Source organism: Leptodactylus fuscus, chromosome 5, assembly GCF_031893055.1.
Source record: "Leptodactylus fuscus isolate aLepFus1 chromosome 5, aLepFus1.hap2, whole genome shotgun sequence".
NCBI classification, from domain to species: domain Eukaryota; kingdom Metazoa; phylum Chordata; class Amphibia; order Anura; family Leptodactylidae; genus Leptodactylus; species Leptodactylus fuscus.
Window position 1 is genome coordinate 51,686,258 of NC_134269.1, and position 22,135 is coordinate 51,708,392.

Consider the following 22,135-nt stretch of genomic DNA (forward strand, 5'->3'; position numbering starts at 1 on the left):
GCTTCCATTCATTCCTATGGGTGCGTACTATTCGAAACAAACGACTCCTTCTTCAGGCAGACTCTGCCTGAACCTTCCATTGGAAAGAATGGGCAGCAGATTTTCAGATACAGGATCAAAATCCGCTTCAATTTCCTGAAGCAGAAATTTTCTGCCTGACAAATTTAGTGTTAAATTCCTCCGTGTCAACCACCCCTAAGCACTTCCTTTATATATTCTTATTTAGTTTGAAGCCACTCCTTGCTTTGGCTCAATCACAGCAAAATCGGAAAAAAATTGTTTTTCCTGCAATGTGTGACCTCGGTCTTATCCAGGGTTTCAGGTTGAAAAAAAAAAAAAATTCTCATATTCATCACACCCATTCACATACATTAGATCCTAGAGTCTATCTGTAGGTGTAGTCCCAGGAGATACATGGCAAGGGGCATTGAGCTAAGACTATACTGTTAATAGCTATACACTCGAGGACAGCCCTGAGGATGCTTGAAGTGCTTGACTGCCTTTTCAATGTGAAGAAACACTGCATTTATACATCTACCTGAAAATAAAGGATCCACCAAAACAGAAAAGCACCTGTCTGAGCTGCGCATTTATACAATATATAGCTAGCTCAGGAAAAGAAATACAAAACCCCCTTCTACCAAAAAGTTATTCTCATTCAGCCCAACAATTGTGAACAGATCAGGAAAACACTTGAGTAGTCCAGATAAGGGTCAATGAATTTTTTCCATGCATTTTGACAGTAAACACAATGACTGGTTGTCGGCACATGGTGATAGTTGCTGTTGCTGACTTAGATCCAATTTTCTACGGACTCCAAAAAGTCACCCCACTCTATGGGCCCCTGGGCTGGAGATATCGGTGCAGTTAGTTTTGGCACCAATCTCTGCCCACTGTCAAAATGGCGTTCCTGACAGTCTAGCTCAGGGGTAGGGAACGTACAGCTCTCCAGCTGTTGCAAAACTACAACTCCCAGCATGCATACTGGCTCTGCTGTTCTGGGAACTCCCATGGAAGTGAATGGAGCATGCTGGGAGTTGTAGTTTCACAGCAGCTGGAGAGCCAAAGGTTCCCTACCCCTGGTCTAGCTGCAGTGTGAGTAACGCCCCTCCTGACACTACTCTGCCATAGACTTGTACTGGGGGAGGTTCCTCACAGTTTAGTCATTTCTAGGTGGTAAGGAACGCCCCCCTCTGACAGCACAGAGCTATGGACGAGTAGTCAGAAGGGGCCTTCCTCACAGCCCAGCTAGACTGTCAGAAACGCCCCTCTGACAGTGGGCAGAGATCGGTGCCAAAACTAACGGCACTGATATCTCCAGCCCAGGGGCACGAAAGGTCCTCTTTAAGTACAGATATGGTTGCCCAAATTCCTGCACCCTCTTATTGAAGTTTAGCAGCAAACCACTAAAATGACAGAGTATAAAAGTTCTGAAATATCTGCAGATAAAAAGCGGCATGGAGGCAGAGCATGAAGAGAAAAACGTGACGTAAGGTTTAACAGTATAAACACTTTATTACACATCACACCTGTTTTTTTCCATGTAGTTTCTATAGATCAAAACAGCGGTTCTAGCAATGAGTGACATACAAGTGACATTACCTATTACTAGATTAGAGTGAGAAAACAACCCAAAAACAGAAAAAAGATCTGTTGAGTCACAAGGTATGAGGAGAATATGCCTCCAGCAGACAACATGCTTTTATTTCATATATTATACAGACATCTCTGAGTGGAGAGGAAGAGGAGGAAGGACGGGGGGGTTAGGGCAGACCTGGAATCATCTTATCTTTAGAGAAGAAAGGAGGAAGAAGGCAGAGCAAAGGGAGAGAGAAAGAGAGAATGAATTAGATTGTTTCTTTAATATAGGAAGTTGGAAAATCATAAGAATTTAAGACATGTAAAAATCCAGATGGAATAGTAAAATTAAAGTTCTTACACACATACACTCAAAAAAAATATATTAACAAAAAAAAAAAAAAAAAAAAAAGGGGAGAAAAAAAAAAAAAAAAAAAAAAAAGAATTCCAAAGAGTCCAGTGCAGGACGTGGGGAATATACAGAGCCTGGCACCTCTAGGACTGGACAGGTACAGAGCCTGGCCCCTCCAGAGCTGGACACAGGGATTCAGAGCCTGGCACGTCGCAGGCAGCAGCCGTTATATGTTCTGACAGCATTGCATCTTTGGTTTATTTTCAGTGGTGGGTGGGACATGTATGGGAACTACGTTGTTACTGGGGGACATGTCATTCTCACGTCTGTCAGACATCTGCTTCTGGGACACAATGCGGTAAATCTCTGAAAAACAAAACGGAGACAGGTAAGAATGGAGAAAGAACAGCCGCCTACGGGACATGTGATGAAGTTTTGTGTAGGGAAGGTTACAGTGTAAACAAATGTCAGATCCTTTCATGTGGCTTACACTTATTACTGATGCACCAAGGACAAGTCATGGCTGCACAGATAGCGGTTGTCTGGGATTTTAAAAAAACAAGGCAACTTTCTTCCTAAAACAGTGCCACACCTGTCTACAGGTCATATGTTATATTGCAGCTCCACTTCATTCTCTTCAACAGAGCCAAGCTGTAATACTAGAAGCCACTTATGGACAGATTTGATGCTGTTTTAGGAAGAAACCATGGCAGAGCCGACTGTGCATGCGTAGAAGTTTGACCCCCACCGCTGGAAGAAGACGCAGGGAGAGGCCGTTCCAGAAGAAGATAGAGGCGGAGCTGGAGATTTCTCTCGCAGCTTTGGGGACATCCCCAGTGTTGCTTGAGCGCTGGGGACAGCCCCCAGTGCTGCAAGAGAACTCATTTGCATACTGAAGAAAACCAGGATTTCTACCGAATGGCGGGACGGAGAAGACATCTAAAGGTAGGAAAAGAATAGCCTTTCTTAAGGCAATGCCTACATCTTAGAAAAAACAACAACTTTGTAATGATAGGATCCCTTTAAGACAAGTCTATGGTGCCTGTCCAAAGGTCTAGGAAAGAAGTGAAGAGACTGGATTTAGGGATGTTTTCCAGAATATTAATATTGATGATGTATCCTTTGGATAAGACACAAATATTAGATCAGAGAAAATGTCAGACCCGCAATGATCAGTTCTTCTTCACAGGACAAGTGACGTAATGTTCTTCCGTCACACGGCCTGTTCGTCGCTCAGTCCCATTCAAAGGAATGGAGCTGAACTACAATACTATGCAATGTACAGCACCTTTTCCGTTAAGCTCTTGTCTAAAGAGTAGTCTCTTGAAACAGCTGATCAGTAGGGTGCTGGGTGTTAAACCCCCACCACCCGTCTTTTGTAGGCGGGGTGGGTTTAGCCTGGGTCGGGATGGCGGTGTGGTGGATCTTTGTTTGTTTAGACTTTTTTCCTTTTCATTGTATTTTATTTTGTATGTTTTGATTATGTGTACTCCTGAGTGTATTGTTTCATTGTTACATCTTTTTCAATAAAACGAGTTTAAAAAAAAAAAAAAAAAAAAAAACCCACCACCCTTACACTGATTATCTATCCTTAGTATAAAACATCAAAATCCTAGTCCTGAAAAAAACTCTTAAGAGCACCAGAGTTGCCTAGGAGTTGCAAACCTGCCAATCCTGTCTGACTACTTCATAACCATGCATGCTCAGATCAGCCATCTATGACTTTATTCACAGACTAAACAAGCAAGTCCTGAGAGAGTAGGTCAGTAGCATTACAGCCTGAATAGGGTTATCCATAAATGTACGAAGTCCCTTTCTACAAAGCAGGCTGTAATGCCAAGTTCCTGTTATGTGATCTTGTCCCAGAAGCTAAGTGCCAGTGATATGGTTCTTGGCCTGATGTCAACAGCTAGTGATGTGGGTCTGACCCTGGTGCAAAGTTTCAGTACAGCCATAACATCTAGCAGAAGACAACTAGGGACTACTGTACATATATAAACTGCAAGAGTAATCCGTGGTACAGCAGCACAACGTGTCTGCTAAAGCTTCCTACACATCGGCCAAACTTACAAGTAGGGATTTATTGTCTGCTGACCATATTAATCAGCACAAACCTATAGAAACTGGTCACATTAAAGCCTCCTACACACATAGACCAGAAAATCCAGCCCATAAATTAGCCTTAACCTTACCAGGGCAATGCAGCACCGATGTCATTACTGCTGGAACAGCTGATCTGTGGAGGGTCTGGGAGTCAGACCCCCACAGATCAAACACAGATAACCTAGCCCATGGCTATGTCTTCAGTAAGAAGAACTGATCTGGGGCTGGACAACCCCTTTAAAACCTAGGTATCTTTACTTGGCATTCAAATTCATTATAGGATTCATGGAAGAAGCACACGGCAGAATCAGTAACCTACATACATGGCAAGACGCTAGCAATGTGTACATTGTTCTCATTATCTTATGACCTTGGCATTACTGGGTTCCTTTTTGAAGGAGGCAGCTTCTTACAAGTAAGCTTATAATTCACATATCCTACAACAAACCATCAGAGGTCCATGACTGCCGCAGCACCGTAGCCCAAACACCACACGAAAGATGGCCAAATTGTCATTTATCTGAACAGCAGTTTGTGTATTGCAATACTTTGGGCCAGTGCAGATTGTGAATAGTGAATGCCCTCGGCCAGCAGTAGTACGATTTAGTGCCACCATGTAACAGAAGGTAACAGCTGATATTTTATTAGAGACCATAAAGACATTGTAAACTGCAGCCGTGGCTCACCTGTCAGGATAGTCTGGAAGGCTGCCTCCACGTTTGTAGAGTCCAGGGCGGAAGTCTCAATGAAGGACAAACCGTTCTTTTCTGTAAAGAGACATCAAACAAGGTAAATCAGTGACGGCAATGACACACTTTCCACAATAAACCATTAGCAGAGATCTGGGGATCCCTGACTAATGTGGCACATTATCAACACTGGCGCAAGGAGGGCCTTGAAAATCTGCAGCTGACAAGGACAACAATTGTCAAGTGACAGTGACGGGAGTCAACTGATGTAAAAATGTTGGACAGCCAGGTGTTCAGCCACCCTGGGAGACCTGCACTTTAATACAGTGGTCAGCAAGCTGTTGTGATACTACATGTCCCAGCATGCTCTAGGCACTCGTGGGAGTTCTGAGAACAGCTTGGGCATGCTGGGAGGTGTAGTTTCGCAACAGCTGGACTGCCAAAGCTTGCTGATACATCCTTCAGGATATTGTACAGCTCAGGATAATGTAGAAACTGCTGAAGTCAATGACTCTGAACCTACAGATAATCCTGCTTCGCCATGTCAAAACTGGGGAAGGGAAAAGCAGATCTATAAAAGGGGAAGAGTGTGCAGAATTAAGTCACATTTCTACTTCTATAAGCAAACTACCTGGATGTATGTATACTTGTACAGATACAACATGGAGAGAGTTATAGTGAATAGCCAAATCCCTACCTATAGGTGCATGCACAGTGAATGATAGGGGAGTGAGGTGTAAGTGTTCCTTCCTCCTCTGCCATCAGCTCTTTCTATCTATACGATTCATCTGCGGGCACAATGCATCTTGCTGCCAGTTTCCTTCATGTAAACTGAGGGATTACTGAAGACAGTTTTATAAAGTTCTCCAGACTGTGCTGAAAAGATGTCCAAATGTGGAGCTGTGTAGGGCAATAGCCTAAAAGTCCTCAGCTTTCGAAGTAGTGAATATGGAATCCCCTTTTGTGGCTGGGAGTTCCCAATTATTACATGCATTGATAAAGGTGTCGGTAGTGACCCCCTCTATCAGCTGCTGATGCTGGCAGAACCCACGGCATGAAAGTTTGCTTTTCCTGCAGGAATGAACAATGACTGACACGATGTCAGTAAAATCAATGGGTGTATGGGGATTACAATAGGTATTCTTCGCAGCACAGAACAGTGGCTCTTCGCTGCACCTAAATGACAGCACACAGGCTATGGACCTGAGGGCCTGTGGATCCCCAGCAGGCTATTGGCTTTGTAAACCAAATCCTTGCAACCAGAGATTCTTAATACGTTTGCTTAAGGCTTAAAGGTAACCAGTCACTATCTAAAGCAGACCTTACAACTACACTTGCCAAGGCAAAAGTCCAATTGACCGTTATGAGGTGACCATAGTAAGAAATCCCCTTTAAAGTTAACACTTATTCTAATTTCTTGTGGATAAGGGATAAGTGCCTGGCCACGGGTGAGCCCCAGCAATCACATGAACCGGGGGCAGTGGGTGTCCTGAATGTCTTATGTGAATATAACGGTATTGCACATGCTTTTCTAAGGGACTGATGGAGATCACCGAACACTGGTAGTCCCACAGAAGTGGATGGAGCGGCGAGCATGCATGCACACCGTTCACATAAGCCACCATTCTTGGAATCACTAGAGGTCTGACTGATGATCACTTATTCTCTATCCAGAGGATAGGGGCTAAGTGTTATAAGAGAGGCCTTTTTCATACATAATTCACGTGTTTGATGCCAGCCTTTTGATGAAATTGTTTGGAAGGGGGAATAGGAAATGTATCCATCAGAGCACAAAGCCATGATATAACCCCCAGACTGTGTGAACCTAACGTAGCCCCCCCAACATATGTAATAAATAGGCTGGAGATAGCCATACTACAAAGCAAATATATTAACATCGGCACTTCTATTAAATCCAGTCAGTACCAGCTACACCGCTGCTCAGTATATACTTCTACCTAGGTCACAGGTTTTACCGCTGACACTTTGCCAAGCATCTGCTGGCGACTTGCCAGATAAAAATCATAAGAGACTGCACACTGAAAAAATATAGCAAAAATGGATGGCCTGGTATCTAACACTATGCAACTACACATAGCAGAAAGCAGAGGAACTTCCTTCTTATCAGATTATATAAGCCTGCACTTCCTTTTTATACGAGCTACAATGTAGGTTTATTCAAGAACACACAGGATTACAGTCTGACGGCTAGCCATTCATTATACTGCCCATATAACAGTGTTACATTGTCTACTACCGCCATACTGTGACTAAATAACCGTGACAGACGCTTTCCACCTAGATGATAAAACTAATAGGATGCTCAAGGAAGAGTACTATGAAGAGGATGGCATGAAGAGGGCACATGCCGGCCAGGTACAGCTGGTAGCATTAGGTTACAGTCACTACATGTGGGAGTCTAGCTAGACACCATTAAGGTCAGGTTATTCTAGGCTCTATATAGTTGACCCCTACTATATTGCTTCTTTTATATAGGACAAGGGCTACCCACTAACCACACTTGTGCCACTGTTCTGCCATAATCCATCAGCTTTCCATTGGGTAGGTCAGATATGGGCATACCTTCTCTTACTATTGCCTGCCTGCCATGACAACTATAGGAGAGCAGATATGATTTGTGGGGCATGTAACTACATATTCTCTTCAAGAACATCCGCCCTCTCCTTACAATCCTACATATAATATTGCAAAACCTGTCCACTAAATCCTGCCTGTCAATCTGACAGGAGGAGTCACCTTATATCCTCTAGTTACATCATCCACAGTGGGAAAATAAAAGTATATTCTTCCTTTATAGCATTTTATTAAGATTATTAGCCTCGCAGCCATCTCACCTACTCCCCCTATATACCTACAGTCTCAGTGTAATGGGAGAGGGGAGTGAGTCGATGCCAGGAATGCATACAGAAAAAATATCTAATGCCTTTTTGTGACCAGATTTTAATGATTGGGGTGAAAAATAAGATAACATTCTCTGGTTTCACATTCACATGCTGTCAGATACAGATATGAATGGAAGAGTGTGGAAAATGAAGCAGAATAGGCAAAATCCCCCCAAAAAAGTAAAAAAAAAACCCCAAACCTCAACAGTACACTAAGGGGATTAAAAGGTCATGTGACCTTAAAATCCAACTGTGTGATTCTTACTCCCCTAATAGCTGCAATGAAGCAGAGTTGACAGTCCCCATACCCAGGCCAAGACAATCCTATAGTGTGAATGGGCTTCTCAACTTTACTGGTTATTTTATTCGTTAGCATTGGGAAACTTTTCAATGTCATCTTATCAGGTTATAGGTGTGACCTCACAAGTCTGATAACACCATAGCAAATACGAAAAGACACCGCGCAGTAAGCAGTCGTTACAGAGATCCCTGTAGTGGGTGCAGAATATACCATAGACATTCCCCGCTTATATCAGGAGGCAATGTAGTCTGACAAGATATGTGCCAAACATGACCTACTCCGCATATGATAATGTAATGTTGTATTTCCCATGAGTACTTGCTGCAAGAAGGAGAGCAAGGAACTGAAGGAGTTACCTTAGTACAGTCAATGAATAGATTACTAGAACTTTTACAATAATAAGACCTTAGATGAACCCATTGTACCTGCACCAAACAAAGGCATCACAGTGAACTGAGAGATTGCACTCATGATACCACTATTATTGGGGCACGTGTACCTTATACATAGACTTTTTGCTGTATTTGCTTTTCCTGAGCTTGAGCCCAATTCTGATTCTGAGCTGCACTGACAATTCTCCAGGCTGTCATAAGAAACAATGTTCAGTCTCGCTAACTAGCGGAGTTCCTGTACTGGAGTGCGATAGTTTTTCCTCCGATATCAGTTTATTATATACGAGCACAGACTACACTACCCAGCAAGGCTGTGCTCACACATTGAGCTAGCAGGGAGCAATGAGAGATTTCAGCTCTGAGGCCTGCACAACACTAAACTCCAATGCCTGATGCAGTGGAGGATCAGAAGAATATGAATAATTCAATGTTCTGGTTTTATGCAGACTTCCTATAACTACACACATACGCTGCAAAATGTGAGCATTAATAAGTAAAGGGAGGTGTGTAAATGGCTTGGAATCGAGTGTCCTTTAGTGTCATACAAAGATCTTCTGTTGTAAAGCTACGGCCTGAGGAATATGACCACATATATGTCAAAAGCAAGTGAAGCCACATGACATGAATAGAAACACAATGTTATGTGTGACTGAACTGATGGAGGCAATGGCGGGCAGAGCCTGAGCCTATAAATACATTTATGTAAAATGCTAGTTATGTTGTGCCATTTTACAGGCCGCCAATGGGCTGTGCAGACATGAGATGCATGCGTTGTTCAGGAATAAATGCAGAACTGCTGACAATACTGCAGATATAGGCTATAGGAAATGCAGGTCCTTCAAAGCAACACCTCACACCTATCTCTTTGTATGTGACATGGATATAGAATGATATAACTACATGCTAAGAGATGTGACAAATTACAAAGGTAATGACCTGCAAAGGCTCGGGCTTCATCGGTGGGCACAGCTCTCAGGTGACGCAAGTCGCTCTTGTTGCCCACAAGCATGATGACTATGTTGTTGTCTGCATGGTCCCTCAACTCCTTCAACCACCTTTCAACATTCTCATAGGTGAGATGCTTGGCAATATCGTACACCAGCAGAGCACCCACAGCTCCTCGATAATATCTGTTGGAAGAAGAGAAGAAGTTAGACATGGCTATAGAAGAATCACACATCACAGAATGCAAAATCAGAAAGCATTCCTACACGTACATTAGAAGTAAGCTGGGCATTTCTAAGGTATAACCTCAGTCTGGAGGAAGTTTGTGCTGTACAGCAGGCTTCTGCCATACTTTAAGGAGGACCTTTCACCATTTGGGGCACATGCGGTTTAATACACTTCTAGAAAGCAGACAGTGCGCTGAATTCCGGGCACTACTGGCTTTCACTTTCTGTGCCCCAGGTGAAGTATCCTTCTGACAATGATGAGCTATGGTATCGGCACCGATAGCTCTTCACCGGGGGCACAGAAAGGGAATTCAGCACACTGTCGGCTTTCTAGCAGTTTATTAAACCGCATGTGCCCCAAATGGTGAAAGGTCCTCTTTAAATTAGAGGGAGTATTAGCCCATGTAATGCCCATCATTCAGTAGTGATCCACGCCAGATAGTACTGCAGTGATGCTGAAGATGAAATGCTGTAAAGTATTACAGGAGTCCTCATTAAAGTGTATATGGGGCATGGACCATACTATAATTTCTCCTTCCCTATGATGTCCTCTGCACTAGGAAATCTGATCTATAACCAGTCAGGTTCATGCAATGCCATTACTTCCACCCCTATTAGATATGGCAGACTCACGCTGAGGTGATTGCGCGGTATCGTTCCTGTCCGGCTGTGTCCCATATCTGAGCTTTGATTGTTTTCCCGTCCACCTGGATGCTTCTTGTGGCAAACTCCACACCAATGGTACTTTTACTCTCTAAGTTGAACTCATTGCGAGTGAATCGAGACAATAAGTTACTCTTCCCAACTCCAGAATCTCCAATCAGCACCACTGTATGGAAAAGAGAAGAAAGGGTTAAATGAGTGTACTAGAAGAAAAACACATCTAAATCAATGTCGCTATAGTTATCACACTGTATACAGAATAATCAGATACGTCATTACTTAAAGGGGATGTCCCATTCCGGATACTTGCTCTCGACATGACAAGGGATAGGTGTACAATCGCTGAGGGCCTGGTCAGCAGGTCCCTCAGTGATCAGGAGGACACGGGACTTAAAGTCCCCCCCCCCCCCCAAGGCCTCCTTGTGAATGAAGCGCCAGTGTCCTCAATTCACTTTTATGGGGCTGCTGGGGCTGTAATGCAATCGCAGACCCATGGAAGCGCCTGGGACCTTCTGATTATGGGGCGGCCTACTGATTGGATACTTATCCCCTGTCCTGTAGATAGGGGATAAGTGTCAATAACAGGACAACTCCCCTTTAAGATGATATTCACATGTTATAAAGTGATGGCCTACTGCTAACATATCACTGCGTTCACACTCCCCTATTCTGTGTGTCCCCTATTCTGCTTAAAATAGGTGAAGAGAAATGCCCTTCAATCTAATGCACTTGTATGGACAAGTACTGTCAGAGGAGGCACTCCTCACAGCCTAGCTAGACTGTCAGGAACGCCCTTCTGACAGTGGGCAGAGAACGGTAACGGCACCAATATCTCTTGCCCCGAGGCAAATAACAGGAAAGCTGTATTCAGCGCACTGTTTGCTTTCTAGCGGTACATAAAAACGCATGTGCCTAAGGACATGAAAAGTCCTCTTTAAGCGGATAGGGTTTATGTTTTTTGGGTACCCAAGTGAACCAAAAAAAAGGAAACCCGAACGCTAGTGGGAACCTAGTGTTAGCCACCACTTTAGGATCGGTGAGGGTCTGTCCTTTAGGACCCAAGTGAACCAGAGAATAAAATGGCTGCAACACTACAGCCCCCTTCTCAAATTCACCAGAAGTCGGTGCTCCTGGACTGTGAAAGGAACGGCAGCTGTCCCTATAAACTTATATGGAGCATCTCCACTCTGAGCTAAATCCTAAACTATTGGCATAACCCAAGCAATATACACTAAATAGGAATACCCCTTAATAAAATAGAGTTTTCACCATGTCATCCACAGGATATCTCTATCCTAAGTTAGTTTCAGATTGATGGTATCCCCCCCCCCCCCTCTCTGATCAAGAGAAGGGGATGGAACGGGAGCACATATTGGGAGGAAGACATTCCCGTTCTTGTGATGTGTGGGGGTCCCAGCAGCCAGACCCCCACTGTTCTGCAATTTATGCACAGGATAGGGGATAAGTCAATTAGATGGGTAAAATTAAAGGAAGTTTTATTACAGCATAACTTTTAGAAGGGGAATGCAGAGAATAAAAATTACAAATCTGCTGCACAAAGTCAATGGACTTTCTACGACTGACGATGCTGCTGAAATGAAGGGTCATACAGAAATAAAAGGACACGGAGGTTAGCTGAGCAGTTCTCTGAGTGGTTTTTATATTTACCAATCATCAATATCAATTCACATATATGGATAAACTCACTCAGCTCAATCGTATCAATGGGAACGGAACTGGAATAATGCAGCCCAGCCACTACACAGGGTATGGAGCCGCCCGCTCCGAGCCCTATACACGGTCCAAAGGACAGGCCATCAATATCTTGGAAACCACTTTAAGGCTGAAGCCCCACTTGGCATAAACGCCGCAGCTTTACAGTCCCTACAAAATGGATGGGATTCTAGTGAAATATAACCGCAGCGGAAAGGATAAAATTTCCTAAATCTGTCGCAGTATATCTGCCACTGATCCCACTCCCCTTAAAAAAAGTTGATGTTGCTCTGTTGGGTGAGAAAATTATGAAGCAATACAGAGATTATCTTCTTATAGATGTGCAAATCCGCCTACAAGTGCACTGGGGGCGGGGCCTGTCAGCAAATTTTTCTACAGGGCACTTGCAGGCAGATTTGCATATCTAAAATAGATGGTTCTGTGTCTTTTGTCATCAGTTACTGCCCCTATTAAAGACCTCTATTAGCCACCGTTATTGGTTTGGGTTCCATTTTGTTCCTGACAGATAATTCTTAAGTCTGGTTTCACACTAGTTACGAGTATGAGTCTTGGTCCGTGTATACACCAGATTTACCGGCCTTTACACTATGTGATAAGTCAAACTCTTAGCATTATAGTTATCTATGATACTAGATACACTGTCCCATACGTAAACCCTAATGGGACAGTATACGTGACATCACAGATAGCTATAATGCTAGAAGTCCGTCTCTTAGTATAATGTCCCACACTGTAAACACTATGTGACCGTGTATCTAGCATCATAGATGTCACAGAGGCAGGGACTGTAGTATCACAGCCCGCTATAATGCTAGGAGTCCCTCTCCAGCACTGTAAGTCTAGTCTTAAAGGAGACGTTCAGTTCTTCATATGATTTTCAGTAGCTCTATAAAGCCCAATGCTGGATACAGGCTAGGTCTAGTCACATCTGCTCAAATTCTAGCCCCAAGTATTACCTAAGAGATACCTTGAAGAGCCAAGGCCGGGAGAAACATCACCCCATGGTGAATCAGCATTGCTCACCCTAGTGTCATCACGATGATACATTCACTACATCCACCCAGGTGCACCCGTCCGACAGGTCTCCCCGCTCTCGGGACACTTCCTAATAAGCTACCAAGGTGAAGTCTGAAGGAGACCTGCCCTTCAGTAAGCCTGAGCGCATGCATTCACAGAGGGAGAGGTCCATGTCGGCTCACACAGTATTTAACCTCTACCTGACTGGACACCTGCCGCTAGCTTATTGCTCCGGCTGCAAGGCAAATCTACCACACCGATCAAACAGAAGGGATGCTAACGTCACTTTAACCATTTCAGGGGTGTGGTGCTAGCCTGTTTTGTGAATAGCAGCTACAAGACATATTTGCCATTGTATATAAGAAAACACGTACAACAAGTCAGACCTGGTGCGGCGCCTCTGCCGGTAGGAGAACAGTTGTTAATATTAGAGACATTTATCATGATCCGCAAGACATTTTAATAAATATGTTGCAGATATCTATCAAATTAATGACAGATTTTACATTGCGCCAAAGTCTGCACGGCTGACAGTATTGATAGATCTACCCAAAGGTGTCTGTACCCTCTTCAGAGGCATCCACAGTAGTCGGGAATTAACCTCTAATAGACTTGCAGGTGCTAAAATAGTGCAGAAGACTGCTGAGCAATAGAAGAAATGCAGCAGATAAGCAGCTCTGCATATTTTGGGTTATCAGGGTAGATTTAGGAAGGAATTTTCATTCCGCTGCCCCTCCCCCGACGTGGGATCTACTCAGAATAAAGGTATGCAGTAGGAGCAGACTTTAGTACTGCAGGATTCCCTCTATCCAACAAAGGATTGATCCCAGGTCAGGACACAAATTTACAGTTACACCACAGGGCGGCCACAAAGAAAAGATTAAGGCGTTGAGCACCCATAATAGAAATGCATGCAAGCCAGGACAAGTAAGGGAAGACATTCTGGAGGGAGAGGACTTCTGTTACCCCCCTCAGGGTATCTCCTTATGCTGCCCCTCTGTGTTATCTGCCAAGAGACAGACATTCCTCTCAATAATGGGAGGAAGTCATGAGAGGCGAGTACACAAACAGGCAAGAGGTGTGCGCAGGGCTCCTAAAAGAGCAAGGTACACGATGGGAAACGGCCCAAAGAAAAATGTGGCGCCACCCAGAGCTTCCATTGTATATGGACAGTCCTTAGCACTGTCACCCTGTATAGCTTGCAGTAAAGCCTTCAGCCGTGTGACGCAATAGGCCGTGCACTATAGACTTGTGATTTCACAGGGTGTGTTGCGTGAATCACTTTGGTAACCGTGTGATGACACCCACACAGGAGGTGCAGGGCGGCCACTAGAAGCCTAGGCCTCGAGTCACATCTTAGCACTAGGGAACCATCTGCAGTACATTCTATACACTGGGGCAGGACATTACAGAGACACACCTGAACCAATACTGATGCTGTGTTTACACGCTGAGGCTGCGCTGCACCTGATATGTGGCGGAAAAAAAAAAAACGCCTCCACATGGGAATGGTCATGGTTTTAAATGACTGCAGTTGAAAGTGCTTAATAATAGAAGTGTATTCAACTGCAGTCATTTCACAGCGCGCCAACCTCACCACAAGTCCTGGCCAGGGCGGTGGAGTCTGCAGGCCAAAGCAACAACTCTACAGCCCGACTCAGACTCCTCCATAAATGGCTGCCAGGAGCAGCAAAGATCCTAATTCAGTAAAAAGCCAGTGATGGACTTCCTATGAAAGTAAATATGTAACACACTATGTAGCTAATAGTTACAATAGTAATAAATGAATTAGATAGTAAATAATTCTCAGTCTATTTTTTCCCCAACTCCACAGCCCTGACTTTTGGGTGCCCCTTGGCTACATTGTGTGAACAGGGTTTAATGGACACATTGCCTAAACGCAAAAAATCTGTAAATCCAAGTACTTGAGTGGTCTTCTAAGACTACTTTACAAATTCTCTTCAGCTGTATTTACCGTATATACTGGAGTATAAGCCGACCCGAATATAAGCCGAGGCCCCTAATTTTACCACAAAAAACTGGTAAAACTTATTGACTCGAGTGTAAGCCGAGGGGGGGAAATGCAGCAGCTACTGGAAAATTTCAAAAATTAAAATGGTCGGAGTTTTTGGGTGCAGTAGGTGCTGGGAAAGGGGAGGGGGTGTTTTGGTTGTCTGTCTGTCTGCCCCTTCCCTGAGCTTGAGGACTGGGTTTTTTTTCCCCCACTTGGAATTCAGCCTGGCTGACTATAGGGTATCTGCAGTGCTCCTATTAACCCCTTCCCAACGGAACAGGAGCAGATCCCCTATATTCAGTAGACTGGGCACTGTCAGACACAGGGATACCTAATGTGTATGTGTTTCACAGTCATTTTCTACTTTTATATGTATTCTAGGGAAAGGAGGGATTTACAACTTTTATTAACTTTATTTTTATTTTTTTTAAAGCCTTTTTTTTTTTTTTTTTTTTTTACTATATTATGGGAGATTCTTGCTTGATTCGAGTATAAGCCGAGGGAGGCTTTTTCAGCACAAAAACTGTGCTGAAAAATTCGGCTTATACTCGAGTATATACGGTAAGGATTTTTTTAAATTTTTGGCATAGTGGGGTGACATCCATCAATATTGTTCTCACAAGTGTAACTATGCATTTACATGGCTTCCATGTTGGCTGCGTTTACCAGCTTGCACCTTATGCTGTGAGACTGAATCCTAGTAGTATGGTCATCTATGATGCCAGGAGTCCTTGCCTCCCAGTGACGTCCTATATGGTAATTGTTACAGGACAGTATGTCACTGGGGGGCAGGGACACTGGGCATCATAGATAACTATAATGCTAGGAGTCCATCTCTTGGCACACTGTTCAGGCTGGTAAATCCGGTGAACACACGGACTGGGTTTAACAGGTAAAGATGGTCACATGAATGCGGGATTAGACTCCTGAATGGCAATTTCCTCCAAGTACGATGAACTACTCTACAGCTTGAGGCCGCTGACTGGTCTCACTGATCATAAGGGGCACAGGACTTTTGGGGACCCAAACACTGGGCGCCACTCAACAGACTGCAATAGTGGACAGAGTGTTGGGACAGGTGAGTAGGGTTTATTTATTTTAATAATGTTACACCTGCCCTGGGCTCCTCTGTAGTCTGCCCAATTCTTGGACAATCCCTTTAACATATCATCGTCAGTGGGTGTAGATCTTACATATATTAAGCACAGAGCCCTCTTCTGCTCCAAAAATATGACTTTTCTCTTTCTGTGCCCTGCTTGATATTTTTTTGAAACATGTTGAAAAAGCCCCTCAAAGTACTATATCCTCATGCTAAAAAAGTGGCAAGAATTCTACCTTAAATGTATGCCATTCCTGGACTGGTGTAGATTTCAGTTCTGGCACACAGGACTTTCCACTATATGCCAGAATTATTAGGGTATGTTCACACAGTGGAAACCTTTTCTGCCGTGTGGCTTTAGCCAGAACGGGATGCAACGCATCGGCATCCTGTTATGGCATCCCTCTCCTAATTAGGCCCGGATGAATGGGCCTAAGCAGGATGGTGTCTCAAGGCGCGGACGCCACAGCTAACTCAGCTGCAGAATCCGCGTGGAGATAGAACGTCACTTTTTTTTTTCCCACTAGGTGAAAAAAAAAAAAAAAAAAAAGTGAGTGACTCCCATTGAAATAAATGGGAGGCGTTTTTGCAGGCAGATTTTGAGGTGGATTCCGCATCAAAATCCACCTGCAAAAAACTCTGTGTGAATATACCCTTAAGAGGCCAGAGTTTCTTACAGGAAGCCTGTCACCAAAACCCAGCACATCAAACCAGCCCTGCAGATAGATAGGTTAGGGTCACCTAAATCAGACGGTGTTTTCCCCTTGGGAAGTCAATGGGAGATAAGCTGCAGTACCGATGCCTGGCCACTATACAGAGACAAGAGCAAACAAATTTGGGCCAAGTGTAGGAAGCAGCCCCATACAAGTAATGGGTGCAGGGGGCCATCCTCCAGCCGCCCATCAATCAGACATCAGGCCAGAAATTTCCAATTTCCTGGACAGACCCATTAATTTTTTGCTGAGTAATTTAACTGAAAGTTCATAAATGTTCTGGTGACTTTAGGACTAATGAGTTAAACGTAAGAACAGAAAAACAGCTTATGAGAAACCTATAGATGGAAACAAATGGTTACTCAAGCGCGTAGTGCACAACCAAGATATGCAAACTGCAGCAGAAAGGGAACAAACGTCTGAAACAGCCTACACTTTCATCTGCTATAGTAAACAAGTGAAGATGTGTGTGTGTGTGTGCGTGTGTGTATATATATATATTATATATGCGTTGATCACACATTAAAGTTATGACCATTCTTTAATGCTGGACCCCAAAACTACAAACTACATGGTCCCCACAAGGACGGGAGTCCATAAGCAGCCACTCTCTTTGATAAAGGGAGTCTGTCACAAGTAGCCAGCCCTGCAGATTGATTCAGATTAACCACAACCCAATGGTGCTTTCCTCTTGTGACTCGCTGACTACTCCTATTGTGGCTTTCGTCGATATGCAAATGAGCTCTTTGGAGCAATGAGGATGTGGTCTCTTACCTCTCTGGAGCAGTGGCCACGCCCTCATCGCTCCAAAGAGCTCATTTGCATAATGGCAAATATACTTTGATTCGGATGGCTCTGAGGATCATCTCAAGATTGGTGTGGGTTCCTTCTTGTCAGACCTCTGCTAACCTACAAGGCCTTTTGGAAAAGTCCCCTTTAAAATGGCATTCCAATTATTTGAGGTTATCCACTGTACCCCCAGCTGATCACAAGAACGGGGGTCCCATCGCCTTTCCGAATGGAGCAGAGTGTTGATTATGTGCAGTGCAGCTCCATTAATTCTCTATGGACTGCTGGAGGTTGTTGAGTGCGGCTATCTCCAGCAGTCCCATGGAGGTGAATGAAGCAGTCACACATACAGGAGTACAATGGGCCCCCATTCTTCCACAAACCATAGGAGGGAGCCACAAGCCAATCAGCTCCGGCGACCTGGGCTATTCTGCATGTGGAAACTGGAAAACTGCAATAGCTCATCCTGGATGCATAGGTGAACGACTAGTGATGTCTGCAGGAAACAGGTTACCTATATATTAGTCAAAGTATTACTACCGTACACAAGTCATATAAGTATATTACAAGGGCAACGTGCACTATCAGGAGCACTAAAGCTGACTAGATAACCAGATACTAGGCCCAACTTGTATTGCATGAATAGTTTATACTTAACCATTTCCGTGCACTCACCAGCCTGGTTGTCTGCCTTATTAACAGTAACATAACCTGCCAGCCACTATAAGAGAAGATCTGGGGCTCTGGAAGATTGCAGTTATACGCTAAGAAATATTATCAGTCTTGTACAAGTCTGTGCTCACCCCCCCATACACCCCACCCAACATTCCTGACTCCTGAGAGGTCAAACTGTGCTAGGACTACTGACCCCGAACACAACAAGGCTCAAAGTCCTCCTACAGGAAACAGCATTGGAGGTGACACGGCAGCACAATGCGCAGCGCTGGCGGCCGGTAGGACATTTACTCACTAACCAGGAAGTTAAAGGGACACTAGGACTAATGGCTGCGCTCTCCTCTCTGCATTCACCATATATACAGATGTTTTACATTTTCCCCTGTTATCACCCATTCCAGACAGGGGGAGGCTGACTAGGTGTTCTTCACTGGGATTAGTAACAGGAAGTCCAGAACAATGTCTGTCCCCATGATCAATAAGTCATCTCCTAGATGTCCAGTCTGGAGAACTTCTAGACACATTCCTGTGTGACTGATATTGGCAGCTCTTACTGGAGGTTATGATCCCTTTAAACGGAGCTGTGCAGTCGAAGTTGGGATAAATTTTGGGAAAAAGTTAGCGAATACAACAAAATGATTATTTCTTTAGCAATATTGTATAACTAGATGTATAGTTTGTTACATAGGTATTCAATAATTTACTTTTCAATGAATCAGAGCGGTCAGCCATCTGCAAAGGAATCAGAGTTGGCCTACAGACTCCACTGACATACAGAGGATGGCGAGTGTAAAGTTACCGCACCTTGGGTGATGGTTATAGATGTAGCCCAAGATGGTGGCCACCCCTTCACACACAGGGCCCACCTATGCAGTGAACGCCCTCATAATCCCTCCCCTCTGATCGGAGTGATGGCGCTAACACGTTCCTGAATGGGCATAAAAGCCGTCGCTTATAGCAGATGAGGGGGTCTGAGGAATAGCAGAGTGAGGGTGAAGGGGGCAACTACCAGGATACCTCAGACTGAAGATCTTGGCGCATTACAACCTGCATGACCATCACTAATAATAGTACACCGCTCTCTCACCATCAGTATAGCACTGTTGGCAGTTTTGAGTGATAAAAATTACTGACAAACTCCCTGACATCCATTATGTCAAAGCGTTGAAGGGGTTGTCCGGATTTTTGGATTTCATGGCCTATCCTTAGGATAGGCCATAAATATTTGCTTGGTATGGGGACCAACAGCCAGCCCCTACACTGATCAGCTGAATGGGACACTTCTGCAACGCGGACTATACACAGAGCCAGATGCGGTTAGCTCCATGCCCTGCATAGTGTCCCATTAACATTAATGGGAGCTGAGCTTCCCTACAGGTGTCTGCTCACTATACAGGGACTGGAGCTTTTCCCTTTATCCTGTAACCATGTCAGCCCCCTCCAATCAGACATTTATGGCCTATGCTAAAGACATGCCATAAAATCCTAAAACCAATCCACACGTGTCAAAGGCTGGGTTTAGTCCATGAGATATGGACCAGTCATATCTTCCAGACCAAACACTAAGCTAGGCCCCAGGTATCATGGCCATCTAGGAAACAAAGTCCCTGTCTTCTCGCTACTCCACTGTCTGGTACTGAAAACAAGACTACAACAGAGAGAGTAGCGCTTACAGGTAGGCAGGGGCTCCTAGCATCATATAGGACTATGATGGAGGGAGTCCTGGTCCCAGCTAGGTGTTTGGACTGGGAAATATAACCAGGAATCTTTCTGGATGTCACAGACTGAACCCGTCCTTGATGAATACGTTTTATAGAACTGAAGACAGATGGTAGATACAGCAGTGATCATAAAGGGAATTAGGATTCAGGTGTTTGTGTATAATCCCACAGAAGAACAAGTTTGTCCTACTGCAATACTGAACTGGCTGATAACAGGGAACAATGAGCTGCATTACACAAATATATAGTGTTAGGGTCCCTGAAGTAAAAGGCTAACATTAAGGAAAGAAACGAGAAGTGAAGATGATGAATCAAGATTACTAAACAAAGGAGACCTGAATATCCAGCAGATCCCATTATACTTATTCACTGAGGAGTCACTTACACTCCCTAATGAATAAGCTTTACAAGTGTCATGCTTGTTCGGGAGCTGCCCAAAATCATCCATGTGGTTGCCCAGTGATAGGCCTAGCAGCCACAGGTGAGCACATGTGGGCGCCTCTCTCTGGGAAACATCAAGTTGGGTTCACACATTCAGGTTTTCAGATCACGGTGAATAAAAGTAGTATCAGCTGTTCTTTGTACTTTTATGATCCATCTTAACATCAAAAACTGCCTTTGAAAACCTGAAAGTGTGAATTCACCCTAATGGTTGTCACCTTGTACGTTACACAAGTGCTGGTAGTATATTTGCTGACATTGCACATTCACCCGCAGAGGTGCGGAAATGAGGAGCACTATCAATTTTTAAGAATTTGAGGGCTGGAGTGAGCCTTTGTATAAACTCTGCACCTGTAAACGGCTCATCCATTCATTTTAGGGCAGAGCCCTGCACTTCCGATCCAGTTTCGGCCTCACGGCCTGTTAGTAGCCATTAGTCCACATTAGTTTTCCCGGAAATAGGAAAAAGAATCGCTGATAGGAAGCGGCATTGTAGATTACTTAAGAAAACCGTGCCAGAGAATGAGCGAACGTCACCACTAAGACGCTGGCAGAGAGGAAACCAGGCAGAATGGGCAACAGCTATCTGCCATAGGAAGTGAGGACACAGCCCAATAGAATATGAGCACAGGAAACTACAAGTGTCAGCATGTCCATATCACTGCATGCTGGGAGTCGTACTCTCCACAAGCGGCTACTGCAGCACTACAACTCCCAGCCTGTGGCTATGAGGTCATGCAGTGGATTGCAGTCTGACCACAGCTGTGGACTGCTGTAGGAGAGAAGGGGTTAATAAACGTGTGCTGAGGACATTAGGTCAGAAGTGAGGGCTCGATGATGATTTGCCTAGCGTGCAGTATCTTCCAGGCATGACGGGGTTAATAAGCAGCAATGCAGCGCTCCAGGTATGTAGGATTTCCTGGAGGTGATGTAGTGGCTGCAGCTGCGGCCTGCTCACTGACACTGCTGCATTGGACGCACTGGCGGAGCCCTGTGCCGCTACTGGGGACATCCAAGGACTGGGCTCCCGGATACACATGTAGCAGAGCTCACCGTGTCATTCACCTGATCCTTTTGTTACCTGCAGTGCTGTGTAACAATGAGGTGACAATCTCAGCTCTGCTGCATCACGTCTGTGGCGTGTATGACAACGGATGGACATATATTACACATGACATATTGTATGCCCAGGCTGAGGAGGTGTCCCCGGTGACCCGCATCCAATCCATCCACCCCCCGACTCCTCCATCCCCACCTCGCCCTGACGCAATCCCCCTCCCCATCACCCCCTATTCTGCACAGTGACAGGTGCCCCTCCTTCACACCCCATCCACAACCCCTTATCCATCTTCGCCCCGCCGCTAAGAATCCGTCATCGGCACCCCATCACCGACGCCATTATCACCCGGGCTCCCCCCGCCGTTGTCAGCCGCCCCTCCCGCTTCTACCTTTGAACAGATAATCGTATTCGTCGTCCCTGGTTCCCATGCTGGCGCTTCTTGTAGTGCTCCGGATCTGCAGCTATCGGCAACAACCGACAAATCTCCAGGAAGCCCGGCTGTGACCGAACCCCTCCCTGAAACAGGAACAACGCTTCCGCCCAGTCCAAACCGGAAACAGGGATGCAGCACTTCCGGGTTCAATGGAGCAAAGCGCCGCCATCTTAGTACACCCCCGTTACGGACTCATTTATGACTTTGTTCGAATACAGCGTTTCTTTTGCCGGTTTAATATGGCTTATTGAGGTTGTCAGTATGTGTAGTTTGTAAAATAAAGCAC

General features: G+C 44.7%; 2 protein-coding genes across 2 annotated transcripts in view; one reads left to right on the top strand and one right to left on the bottom strand.

Annotated features, from left to right (window-relative positions):
• LOC142202847 (mitochondrial import receptor subunit TOM20 homolog) overlaps window positions 1–22,135 on the top strand; it is a 331,267-nt gene that overhangs the window by 274,905 nt on the left and 34,227 nt on the right. The gene's annotated exons all lie outside the window — the stretch shown is intronic.
• On the bottom strand, window positions 1,491–21,961 carry RAB11A (RAB11A, member RAS oncogene family). The gene is made up of 5 exons (XM_075273107.1): window positions 21,805–21,961; window positions 10,124–10,319; window positions 9,255–9,448; window positions 4,720–4,800; window positions 1,491–2,296 (listed from the first exon to the last, which is right to left on the bottom strand). The coding sequence occupies exons 1-5, from the start codon at window positions 21,842–21,844 to the stop codon at window positions 2,157–2,159; spliced, it is 651 nt and encodes a 216-aa protein (XP_075129208.1). The 5' UTR covers window positions 21,845–21,961; the 3' UTR covers window positions 1,491–2,156.

Excerpts from the sequence above, each read along its gene's own strand:
- RAB11A (XM_075273107.1), bottom strand. The coding sequence starts at position 21,844 with ATGGGAACCAGGGACGACGAATACGATTATCTGTTCAAAG. Across the intron at positions 4,801-9,254 it reads TGAAGCCCGAGCCTTTGCAG|AAAAGAACGGTTTGTCCTTC; the intron begins GTCATTACCTTT and ends GTCTCTTTACAG. Across the intron at positions 2,297-4,719 it reads CTTCCAGACTATCCTGACAG|AGATTTACCGCATTGTGTCC; the intron begins GTGAGCCACGGC and ends TTTGTTTTTCAG.